This window comes from Larimichthys crocea, chromosome XXI (assembly GCF_000972845.2).
Source record: "Larimichthys crocea isolate SSNF chromosome XXI, L_crocea_2.0, whole genome shotgun sequence".
NCBI lineage: Eukaryota > Metazoa > Chordata > Actinopteri > Sciaenidae > Larimichthys > Larimichthys crocea.
Genome location: NC_040031.1, coordinates 5,499,902 through 5,511,841, shown reverse-complemented (window position 1 = coordinate 5,511,841; position 11,940 = coordinate 5,499,902). Strand labels below are relative to the sequence as shown.

General features: G+C 41.4%; 3 protein-coding genes across 3 annotated transcripts in view; 1 reads left to right on the top strand and 2 right to left on the bottom strand.

Moving 5' to 3' along the window:
* fnbp4 (formin binding protein 4) overlaps window positions 1-1,286 on the bottom strand; it is a 15,856-nt gene extending 14,570 nt beyond the window's left edge. The window contains exons 1-3 of the mRNA XM_027272597.1: window positions 1,011-1,286; window positions 467-544; window positions 248-378 (exon numbers count right to left, since the gene is read on the bottom strand). Coding sequence (XP_027128398.1) covers window positions 248-378; window positions 467-544; window positions 1,011-1,266 — 465 coding nt within the window. The 5' untranslated portion in view covers window positions 1,267-1,286. The remainder of the gene's footprint in view (window positions 1-247; window positions 379-466; window positions 545-1,010) is intronic.
* Window positions 1,287-1,479: 193 nt separating this feature from the next.
* LOC113744177 (seipin-like) lies at window positions 1,480-4,026 on the top strand. Its single transcript, XM_027272598.1, has one exon. It carries the CDS (start codon window positions 1,516-1,518, stop codon window positions 2,782-2,784), a length of 1,269 nt encoding a protein of 422 aa, XP_027128399.1. The 5' UTR covers window positions 1,480-1,515; the 3' UTR covers window positions 2,785-4,026.
* Window positions 4,027-5,566: 1,540 nt separating this feature from the next.
* On the bottom strand, window positions 5,567-7,061 carry lrrc10 (leucine rich repeat containing 10). Its single transcript, XM_027273100.1, has 2 exons — window positions 6,928-7,061; window positions 5,567-6,702 (listed from the first exon to the last, which is right to left on the bottom strand). Exon 2 carries the CDS (start codon window positions 6,660-6,662, stop codon window positions 5,724-5,726), a length of 939 nt encoding a protein of 312 aa, XP_027128901.1. The 5' UTR covers window positions 6,663-6,702; window positions 6,928-7,061; the 3' UTR covers window positions 5,567-5,723.
* Between the last annotated feature and the right edge of the window lie 4,879 nt (window positions 7,062-11,940).

The window sequence follows — 11,940 nt, the reverse complement described above, 5'->3', positions numbered from 1 at the left end:
TTTAATTTTATTTATTTTAGTACATTTTAATGTCTCAGGTATTTTTATTCTTATTTATTCTAGTTATTTTAACACTCACTAGTCACTTTAATGCTAGGATTGTATTGCACTGACTAGAAGCACTTTCAATCTCGTTGTACCTGTGACAATGACAATAAAGATCTAATCTATTCTACACACACATAGATAAATGCAGGTATTTACAAGAATCAATTACTTTCAAGGTATGTCAGCAAATTATACTCACAGCCATGAAATTGGCCAAGGTACTGTCGATGTCAGTCGACTGGATGCGTTGAGAGTTTGCCATTGAATGCTGAGAGTCTCCAGCTTCATCATCGTCACTGTCTTCATAGGCTCCGAGCAAAGACAAGCCCTCTGCATGCGGAGACAAACAACTACTGATCAATCCAAATGGCCATCTTTTAGCATCACCTGAGAAAAGGCACACACGCAGTTACTTCACCTGTGGCCTTGACAGCGGGAGCCTTCATGTTTGTGCGCACTTCTCTCACAAATCTCTGTCCGTCTCCGTCCTGTTCGTCTGCAGAAAACCCGTCAGAGCACAGAGGTTAACCCCAACACCTGCTACAAGCGTGCTAGCTGCAACTTTAGCCACCGGCACTCAAACACCTTGAAAACCAGCCACACGCACACTATGTGTCCACAAAGCAAATGCAGTGAAGGTATTTGCGTAAGGTCGCCTGGGTTAATTACATTTATGTTAAGCCTGTTTTGGCAGGCTCACAATTAAAAAAACAACAACTAGCGTGCTAACAGCTAGGTTAGCACGCTAGCTGTTAGCTTCCGGTCGCCTCGTTAAATAAATAAAAAAACATTGATTAAATTGCACGAGCCGTAACCGTGATTTAGATCATTCTCTCTAACAGTGAGTCTTCCCATCAGATGTTAGCCAGTGTGTCTATTTTTATCAGATGGGCCCATTCTTCACACCTCCAGTCTTTAGCATGTAGCTAGCCTGTAATGCTAACGTTGAGCCAGATAAATACCATCCGATCCGGAGCCTCCCTCGTCTCTCTCTCCGGCGGCCCCCCCGCGAAGCCCGGGGGGTGAAAGCTGTAGGATCGTTCTCCGACCGACCGCTCCCCCGACGATGCGACTTTTCTTCCCCATCGGTGTCTTCACAGTCCGAGGGCCTGTCTGCTGCTCCCGTCGCTGTCTGGCGTCGTTGTTGCAGGCGGCTCCTCCAGCTCCGGTTGGCTGCTCCGAGCTGGCACAAAAGAAGAAGATCCACGTCCGGGTCATGAGGTCATGTTTTGTTGTTTAGCACCAGCTGGATTGTAATGCTAGCTACGTTGCTGAGGAGCTTAGTCACACACCTTCCGAGTAAGACGACATCAGTGTTCAGTCATTGGAGGCTCTTTGTAGTTTGGTTTTGTCGCGATCAAACTATCCGTAATGAGCATAACGAGCTTGGCTGAGTGAGTGTGTAGCTAGACATGTGAGGGCGAAGATAAGCGATTATAGCCGGTTTCAGAGGGGAGCCACCCACTGATGCATGAACATAAAGAGCCACCCCGGTGCCAGCAGTCGGCAGCGCTCGGAGAAGCACCAACAACCCAAACCAGGACCAGAGGAAGGTCGGCGTGTTCCGCACCAGACACGATGGGAGGTGCGATGGGACCTGTCCTACACTGGGTACAAGATGTAGCCGCCGTGACTCTCCTCAAAGCCCGGCGGACTTTGTTTCAGGCTGCCATCCTGTTATGTGTCCTGGTGCTGCTGCTATGGGTGTCCATCTTCCTCTATGGGAGCTTTTATTACTCCTACATGCCCACCGTGAGCTTCTCCACCCCTGTGCACTTCTACTACACCTCTGATTGTGACGCCTCGGAGTCAGCACTTTGTTCATTCCCCACGGCCAACATCTCCTTCATGAAGAATGACAAGGACCAGGTGATGGCTTACGGTCAGCCTTATCGAATATCTCTGGAGCTGGAGATGCCAGAGTCTCCGGTGAATGAACAGCTGGGTATGTTCATGGTCAAGATGTCTTCTTATACCAAAGGTGGGAAGACTTTCTCATCTGTGGGACGATCTACAATGCTGCATTACCGCTCCACCCTCCTGCAGACACTCAGTACTTTCATGTTCTCGCCTTTGCTTCTGACTGGGATCTCGGAGCAGAAGCAGCTCATCGAAGTTGAGCTCTCCTCAGACTACAAGACAAATGCCTATCGGCCCACCACTGGCGCCGTCATTGAGATCCAGTCCAGACGTGTGCAGATCTACTCATCTCAGCTCCGTATCCATGCCTACTTCACCGGCATAAGATATGTCCTGTACAACTTCCCCCTGACGTCTGCAGTGATCGGCGTGGCTACCAACTTTGCCTTCCTCAGCGTCATCGTGCTGTTCAGCTACCTGCAGTTCATATGGGGTGGGCTTTGGCCTCCAGATCAAGTCAGAGTCAGGGTCATGATGGGAGACAACACCCGCATCCAGCAGAGGAGAGAGGAGGCTCGGAAGCGCATGGAGAAAGAAAACTCCCAGAAGGAACTCAACGATCCAAAAGTGATTGGATCTGTGAACGAGGCCGCTGATCTCGAGGGAAATGACACAGTAGCTGAGCCTGTGTCTGAGAAGCCTCCAATAATCCCAGAGGCCTCAGGGGCTGACGCTCTGGCTACCAAGGAAGAAGGGTCTCATGACAATACGGGGCCGGGGGAGACAGACAGCTCAGACGTGTTGGATGGATGCCAGCTGCCTCAGCCGAGTGAGACAACACTCAGACAGAGACCTGGACCATGGATGAGCCTGTGATCCATGCCACTCCACACAATGTCCCATCACTCCTCACCAGATATTGAATGTGATCCGGCTGATATTAAGGGACTGAAACCTGCTGTTTGAGTTGCCCCTAAAGACAGATGCATGATAATCCAATACTTGTGTTGTTTTAGCTAGCTAACCACAGCTTATTGTCTTGTTGAGAACACTTTACCTCATTGTATCTTTGACCTTTGTTCACGTCTTTCTGCTTATTGAAAACTACAGCACTCTTATGTTTGTACTGAGGAGATACTACATTCCAGCTCTGGGTTGTTTTGCCAATTGGAATTTGGGATTAGCATCAACAATTGAACACACCCTTTTAAAAAAACCTGCCCATGTTTTACTCCTCCAGTGTTATGTAAGGTGGTCAGACTGCAATATCTGATGCACATAATCTGGCAACCCTCCCATTGTAATTCAGTTTAAACCTCTGTATAGTTGACGTTTGAGTGTAGTTAAGTGACGTCTGAGTCTTAAGTTGGTTTTTGGAAGTTGAAATACCAAGAAGTGTTACACACAAAAAAGCCTCATGATACTTTTTATCTGAGGGGCTCTGTTCGAGTGATTTGATTTGGAAAATGTGCTTCAAACAGTGTCTTTGTTTTAAATAACTTCCTTGGGGGGAAAAAAAAAACTGTGCAATGGGTCCAGCTTGAGAAGACATGAGGCATCTTTCAAATAGAGATGTTCTGTCTCAGGGTAATGGGTTAATTTAATTAAGATGTCATAGCACATTTAGTTAAAGCTTCGATGCTTTCACAAAGTTGGCGTTCATTCCATCAGATCTTCGTATTCAGTGTACAGTGCAGTTTGCACTCTGCTGTTTAATGTTGAAAATTATATTTATTGTGTTTCACTTACAACTAAGCACCGATATATTTTAGTCTTTTAAGCTATCTGGGTTTCATTAATGAAACATGTTTATATTTAACATCAGTTACTGTTTTGAAAGTGGTGCTGGTTGTTACAGCTGATGAAGGTGATGCAGGAATTATTGGTAATTGGCTCCATATATTTAACCTCAAGGGAGCTTTAAGCAAGTTTATGAAAGGATATGTCCATGTTGTGTTGATGTAGGATTTCGTACCAAAGATATTGTTACACTCATAATCTGTCATCTTGGATTTTGTCATGCAGAATATGCTTGTAATATGCTTAAGTTGTATGTATGACCATCAGTGTATGTGTTATCTATGGTCTGAACAAATTAAAGAAACATACAGAGGTTCACTTCTCTTTCTTTATTGTCTCTCCTATAAGTTTGTATGACAGCCTAGTCAAATAATAAAGCAGCTGAAAGTATGACAATTCTAGCTTATAATACTGATAAAATCTTCCAAAAAATGTTTAAAATCTTTAAAAAATGATAAAGAGGAAATCAAAACAAATGAGGAAATGTAAAAAAAAATACACACTCATACGTCTGTGCAACAAGTAGATGAAATACAGTTTTATAGTTGCAGACAGTAACCATGTTTATGAAAGAAAAAACGTTTGAGCGGATCTGCAATTTAAAAAAAAAGTCTTGGTCTCCACACAATTACATAGAAAGCTTGTATTTCTCATGTACAGTATCCACAGGCATGTTATGTTTGTGACCAATCAAATTACTCTGGATTGAGGTGTGCTAGAGGGCAGTTTAACAGAATCAATAACTATGTGTTTATAACAGAAAGATGTCTTTATATGAATTTCTAGAGTTAGAAAATGCACACTAAATTAATGATTTTTTCTAGGAAGCTGAATTAAAGCTGGAAATACAGCAGCTCAGTGTGTTCATTTCCAAAAAAGGGCTGACATGTGGTCCATTCTCAATCAATTCTCCTACATTTCCTTTAAAAAGGATTCAAAATGTGCCAGATGATGCATTGTGAAATGACATTTAATGTTGTTTACAAAACATTTTCCCGGTACACTGGGGAATTGGAAATTTGCACTTACGATCTATTTCAGATCAGAACCTTATGGCGATGATATTAAGGCCCATTAGCAGTCTTTATTCAAAGCCACATCTCCAATATATCAGATGAATTATGCATTGGTCTGAATAAGGAGTGCACTAATTGACTTAAACCATCCATCACTGGAATTAAAAACCTCACTGTATTTAGCCTCAGCAGGTACAGATATTATCTCAGACTCTGAATGTGTGCAATGAATCCTTTATTTTTTCTCAATATCGACGGCTTTATATGCTGCACTGTCATGCCTGTTGTTGATTTAATGGTTATGGTTTGACAACATATGATCAAATTCCTACATGACCCACAGTATAGCCTTAGGGGATTTAATAGAATGGTATGAATCTATTGCTGTACTAAAAAGACACTACTAATAATTTTTTACGTTCAACTGTGTTGAAACAACACATATTTTGCAACTTGTAAAATTCCCAAGATATATATTTTGTGACATAAAATAAAACAGTTAAAAACTTCGACATAAATAGCAGTGAACAATGTCAGTGTTGTTGCAACAAATTATTTGAAAGCATACACAGAGACATATTTTTGGCTGTGCTAGTGGATATGGCACAATTTTTTTTAACAAAGTCTCTCTCTTGACAAATTTTGGAATTCAAATGTTAATTTTTCTAATAAAATAATAGAACACTGGGATTTTTTTAATTTTTTTTTTCACTACTTTCTAAGTCATTATGGACAAAAATGTCCAATTCCAAAAAAAGAGATAAAGATATTTATGCAGAAAAAGGCAGAAAAAATATTGGTTTGTAAAGTTTTAGACATTTCTGATGACTTAAGAGGGTAGTAAATCAAACTGAGGCATGACAGCTCATTATGATTGTCTTTACCATACATGGGCCAACTGTCAGCCTGATGTATAACACACCACCACCCTGCTTTTGGTGCTCCACTTGGATACATCCTGTGCCTCACCACAGCTGAAGGTCACTTTGTTCCTTCACCCTAAATGTCCTTAATGTTGTGCTCCTCCTCGGGTTCTTCCGTGACCTCTGCTGTACTCTCAATTGCTGCTTTTGACCCATCATCTTCCTGTTCATCGTCCGAGCTGTCCGCCCAGCGCCCGACTCTTCTGACTCCGTCGCCGACTACCGGGGCGTTAACACAAGGGTTGTGGTCATAGATTATGAGTTTCAACCCATGCAAGTGAGACAGACCAGGGAAGCGTCGTATTCTGTTCCGATCCACATCAATGACGGCGAGAAAGTGCATTTCCAGCAACACTGGTGGGAACTCTGCCAATTGGTTCCCCGCAAGCCAGACACTTCTTAGCTCTTCCAGCCCGCTAAGCTCTTTCGGTAAACTCTGTATCTGGTTATAACCGAGGTGCAGGGTCTTTAGATTAGAGAGCTCACACACCACCTTAGGGAAAACAGTGAAGCAATTAGTCTCCAGCCACAGTGTATTAAGTTCCTTGAGCTCTTTCAGTTCTCTGGGGAGGTGGCAAAGCCTGTTGTTACCCAGGTAAAGGATGCTGAGCTGGGGCAAACGGCAAACAGCTGGAGGGAGCTCTTCAAAGCAGTTAAAGTCAAGGGCCAGGAGCTGCAGCTTCTTCAGGCCCTGCAGTTCAATCGGTAAACTGCTGAGGTTATTGTCACTCAGATAGAGCTTCACCAGTTCATGGAAGACACAGGCAGCAACAGGCAGCCGGCGCAACTGCCGACTACTCAGGTCCAGGGTCCGATCAAGTGGCATCTCCTTCAGGTCACCCACTAAGAAGCGTTGGCAGCGCTCCGAGGGAATGAAGGCAATGACACCTCGAATGGCGTTACCCATCTTGCTCACTGTCTCTAACACACCACTGGTCTTCCACATCAATTTAGTGCCAGACGAGGGGGTGCACTGAGATGGGCGATTAGTGTCGTCCGATAAATTTAATGGCATCCCATTAATGCTTTTCCACCGCCCCTCTGGAGTTATTGATCTTGATAATATACAAAAACAACAACAAGTTTGTATCGCATCTTCATAATATTGCATCAGCATATGAAGCAGTTAGAGATTATGATGCTGAATTACATTGTTTTGTGTTATAAAAGCCACATAATGAGTAATTTACAATGAAAATAAGCGTCACAAGTGGTCAACAAGACAACAGAGAGCACCGCAGACATGAAAATGATCATAACGACAATTGAAAAACACCTACTTTCCAATGTTTTCCTGCTGATGTCCACGACTCGCAGCATCTCCTACAGTAAGCCATTTGTTTATCCAACTTAATGAGCTGAAAACGTATTGTATTCTCTGGGCAGATATTCCCCAGTGCAGTCCTCCCACTATCTCTCAGTGGCTCTGAGCTTTGCCCTGACTTTCATGGTGATAGCAACCACTAGCTGTTCTCTCCTCCCCATTTGAGCCTAATGACTTTCCCCCCTTCTTTTCCTGGATGACAGAGGTGGGAGAGAGAGGGAGAGAGACAGGATGGGGCTGAGTGCCATGGATAAGTGTAAGAAGTGCTTTGTGATGAAAGAGCAGCAAAGGTCATTTACATTCTGTTTTAATCGGCCCAGACTCAGTTCTGGGTCTGTGCCATTGGGCCAGGCAAGTGAGCCTTTAGGGAAGGAGACCGAAGAGGGAGTTTGGATGCGTTTTGCACACGTAAAATCATAGGCTGTTTTGAAATGTTTCTGCAGGAACTGAAGAATTAAAGTGAACACTGCTGGAAAAATAGACATTTACATGCTGCTCTATGCTGCAGGGAAGTCCCAGAAAACTAAGAGAAACTAACTAAGAAGTGTGGTGGAGGGTGTATCTTTGTGTTTACTCAGCTTGAACTGTTTGGACATGTGGTCAGTGTGGAGTCGAAACTTCAGTGCCCACAACCACTCCAAAAATCCTCCAAATCCATGTGCTCCATGTTGTAGACTTACATATTATATCATTTCCCATTTATCTCTCTTAACTGTAAGAAGTGGCATGTCATCCCTACGTGTCTGAGGTGTGATTTGTCCATGCTTATCTTGCATACCATTATGGCTGTTTTCCAATGAGATAAACCTGAGAAGGAATTTAATTTTCTTTATCAGAAGGTTTGCCTCTTGTCTGTTTTCACTCACTGACAGCCTGTTTTTAGCACTTGTACTTCTCCTTATCCACTTACTGCCCGGGGGCCTGAAACAGGCAACAGTACACAGCACCCTGGCCAAGCACACAGAAAGTGCTGTGCAATAATAATAGACTCTGTTCACTGCAGACATTTTCATATGTCATAGCAGGAGTCATTAGTTATACCTGTTTTTCCTGCTAAGACAGGTTAAAATTTCTGCGGTCTGGAAAGGCTCCTGACAAGATGAGCAAAGATAAGCTGGACCCTGTGTAGCCCCACTCTCTCTGCGCAGTTTGGCCCAGGTTTGCTGTGTGGTAGGTAATAAACTCAAATAAATAAAACAAATAAAATAATATTTCCTAACTATATTTCCAAAGTTCCTTTCAGGTAGTTTCTTTCACTCATCAAGCAAGCAGCGATGGTCGGGCCCTCGCATTTGTGCGCACGTCGAAATAATATTAGTCTTTATAATATTGGACTTAATAATCACGAAAAGGCTAACTGCTAGTTAGTCTTGAGCTGTATTTGGCAAAGGAGGTGGGGAGAGATTCTGTTTCAATATGGATTCTTTATCAATATGGATCTATGTCTATGCTAATCTTTCATGGGATAATAGATTGGCTAACATGAAAAGTTGGCATCAACTATCAATGGGGCAACCCACAGTATCTGTGGATATCACAATTTCATTTCAAATACAAACACTTCAGGAGATATGAGCAAAAACAATGTTTTGCTAATTATAGCGCCCCCTAGAGACGAAATGACACCATATTTGTTTCCTGGACTGGGGACAGCGCCTCGAAGCATGACATCAAATTTGGTTCCGTTTCGCCGAAGCGTTCCTGAGATATGAGCTCACATCGAAATCGGCGCCTTCACCGCTGATTTTTTCTTTCAAACAGCCCCGCCACAGTTTTGGACAAGAGACTTTTTTGTAGGTCCTGCCATGTTGAACAAAGTGGCTGAGTTTCATAATTCTGTGTCCAAAACTGTGGCGGGGCTGTTCCAAAGAATAATTCAAGGGGGCGCTATAGAGCGCTTTTGCCCCGCCCCCTCATTAATTATGCAGCCGAATTGTGCATAAAACTGGTCTTAACAAACATAACAAGTTTCATACAGCTCTGATAAAGTATATGATAGCCGCACAGTTTTGCCCGAAAATCAGCAAAGAAGTAAATGGAGTCTTGTTTTTTTGTGAAAAAATCGGCAGCGTCGACTTCGACGCGCCGTCACGGCCACGCCCTGTGATAAAAAGATGTGATTTTGAGAACTTTTCACAGGCCTTGAGAATACACACACCAAGTTTCAAGCACATCGGATGAAATTTTCGTGAGTTTTCGGGGGGATGTGGGCCGTCTAATGCAATTTACTTTTAGGAAGAAAAAGAAAAAGAAAAACGAAAAAAAAATAAAAATAAACATACGAAATTCAATAGGGCCTCGCACTGCGTGCTCAGGCCCTAAATATATGATTCATTGTGTATGTTGAGAATGTTGTAATGTCATTTATTGGGTATGACATTTACATTTCAGCTGTAATCTGTTAAGGTTTGCAGTGAATGATTAAGGTAAAATTCAATCATATTCAGTAACTGTAAGACAAGAAAAATGGGAGTAGTGGGAGGAAATTAGCATTTTTTTGCATTCTGAAATCTCTAGACACAACATGGTGTCAACAAGCGTTTGTTGATGGCAGGAATTGAACATGCACACAGAGACCCCAATGAATTTCTAATGCATTACCTTACAATACACGTTTATAACACAATCAAAAATGAACTGATGATTGAACACTGGTCACATAGACACTTGTTTTAATTTTTTTAGAGAAGACCTAAATCTGGGGCAATTAGACTTTGGTTTATTGATTTGATGCTGCTGTGCATCTCTATCTCTGTCTCTCAGAAATTAAAGATCCTGCAGCTGCTTCACACCAGCACCAGGTGAACCAGTCAGCTCAGCTCTATACACCACTGACAAGGCAAAATTAACAGAGCTGAATGGACCCTGTTTGTGCTTCACATTGCTTTTAACTTGTTGTTATTGTGGTTGTTTTTTATTGTGTTCTGCCTTACTGTAACAGACAGAGAACATGAGGTCCTTTCTTGATAAAGTGTCACATCACCCTACAACCATAGAGACATAGGTCTTGTCTGGCTATATGACTGAGTATGGTGTATGGTGTATGTTTGTATTTGATTAATTTATTCTATTATTATTAATTCTATTATTATTATTATGTCATTTTACCTTGCTCCTTTTTGTTCTTTTCTCCTTCAGTTCAGTTCAGTGTCACATACAAATTAAAATATGCAAAAATACACTTGCATATTTGTATTTGTAGACACAAATGGATACTTAAAGTGAAATCAGATTTTTTTAGTCTAGACAAAGTGTGTCAACAAGAGATTGTTGTTGGCAGAACTTGAAGGGAGACCCCAATGTAGTGTTTTCATTCAATAAGAAAGAGTAGCTGTCATTTTGTTTAGTAATTTGATTCAATAAGAAAGAGTAGCTGTCATTTTGTTTAGTAATTTGTAATTTTGGCACTAATAAAACTTGGCCCATTTTTATATATAGCAGAGGGGCGAAAAAGCAAGCCATAGAAATAAAACTATTTTACATGGTGTAGTGCCGAGGACGAATTAAAACCAGTCTGTCATTATTTTACCACATCACCGAGTGTATTCTAGTATGCCCCCTGCTGATCATAACACTAAGTTACATTATTACAAAAAGGTAATCCTGTTTTCCAAATATTCATTAAAACGACCTAAACCAGCATTGAACAAGTACCACTTCTGTAATGTCATATTTAATATTATTGATAGAGCACTAATGCATGGTGTTAAAACCTGAATGTCACCACTATGACTGTTTACCAAAAAAGGCAGCAGTGGAGCAAAAGGATGCAGTTTTATCATAAGATAATGAAATGCAGTTTGGCATCTAACCAGAAGTCCAAAGACATTAAAGTGCAGAGTAATGTACATACGTATACGGATATATAAATGACAGTGCAGATACAAATATGAATATGTTAGATATATTCACAGTACAGAACAGTACGTGAAATGAATGCACTAACATATGCTTGTGCAGCTGCAGCATTGTAATGCACTAATGAAATTTTAACATTAAAGGTGCAGTGTGTAAGATTTGGGGCCATTCATAACTAAGTTTTCGTGCATGTATAATCACCTGAAAATAGGAATATTTTTATTTTGTTACTTTTTAAAAGCAGTGGGAGTGGGTCCTCTTAATGGAGGCCTCTATGTTGAAACACAATGTTTCTACAGTAGCCCAGAACAGACAAACTAAGTACTGACTCTGGACAGCGTGTTTCAAATGTTGTTTCTTCTTTATACTAGGAAGGCAAGGGTGATGTGAGGAGATTGCAATGCAGTGATTATACCAAATAATAACTAACTTATATCAAATAATATAATAATAACTATCTTATAACAAATAAGATAACTAAATTCTACGTAATGGACCTTTAATAAACATTATTGGAATGTTTTTATTTGAATTTTTTTGTTTTGTTTTGTTTTTTTAAACTCTTTGAGTACTGAACTCCTTTAATGTTACTGAACTCCTTTGATGTCTTGATGATGTCATACTTATGTCACATGTCAATTTCACATAAAGACTGTAGGCTGGGCACAGTCAGTCTCCCACTGGTTACCTTTGGAGTAAGAACACAAGTCAATTATACTGTGTTTGGAAACATTTGACTGCAAAAATGTCTTCCTCAACTTCAACCTCAGTTAATTCAAAGAAAAGCAACGAGGACACACCAGCCTATGAAGTACAGAAGCGTGATATACTGTACAGCAACTCTACACGCTATCTGGTGATGAACTTTAATGGTGAGGGATGCTTTGGCAAAGTTGCCACATGCATCAATTTAACAACGGGCAAGCAAGTGGCCGTAAAGATTCACAAAAACGAAAAGCGCTATGTCCGAAAGGAGGTCAAAATGCTAGAAGCAATCAGGACTTTGGATCCAGAAAAAAACAATATTGTACAATTCCTGGAATACTTCAAGTTCAACAGCCTCTCTTGCATGGCCTTTGAAAATCTGGACAGAAGCCTGTGGGACCTTATG

What these genes read in the sequence shown, in the direction of transcription:
- LOC113744177 (XM_027272598.1), top strand. Translation starts at nt 1,516, where the DNA reads ATGCATGAACATAAAGAGCCACCCCGGTGCCAGCAGTCGGCAGCGCTC.
- lrrc10 (XM_027273100.1), bottom strand. Translation starts at nt 6,662, where the DNA reads ATGCCATTAAATTTATCGGACGACACTAATCGCCCATCTCAGTGCACC.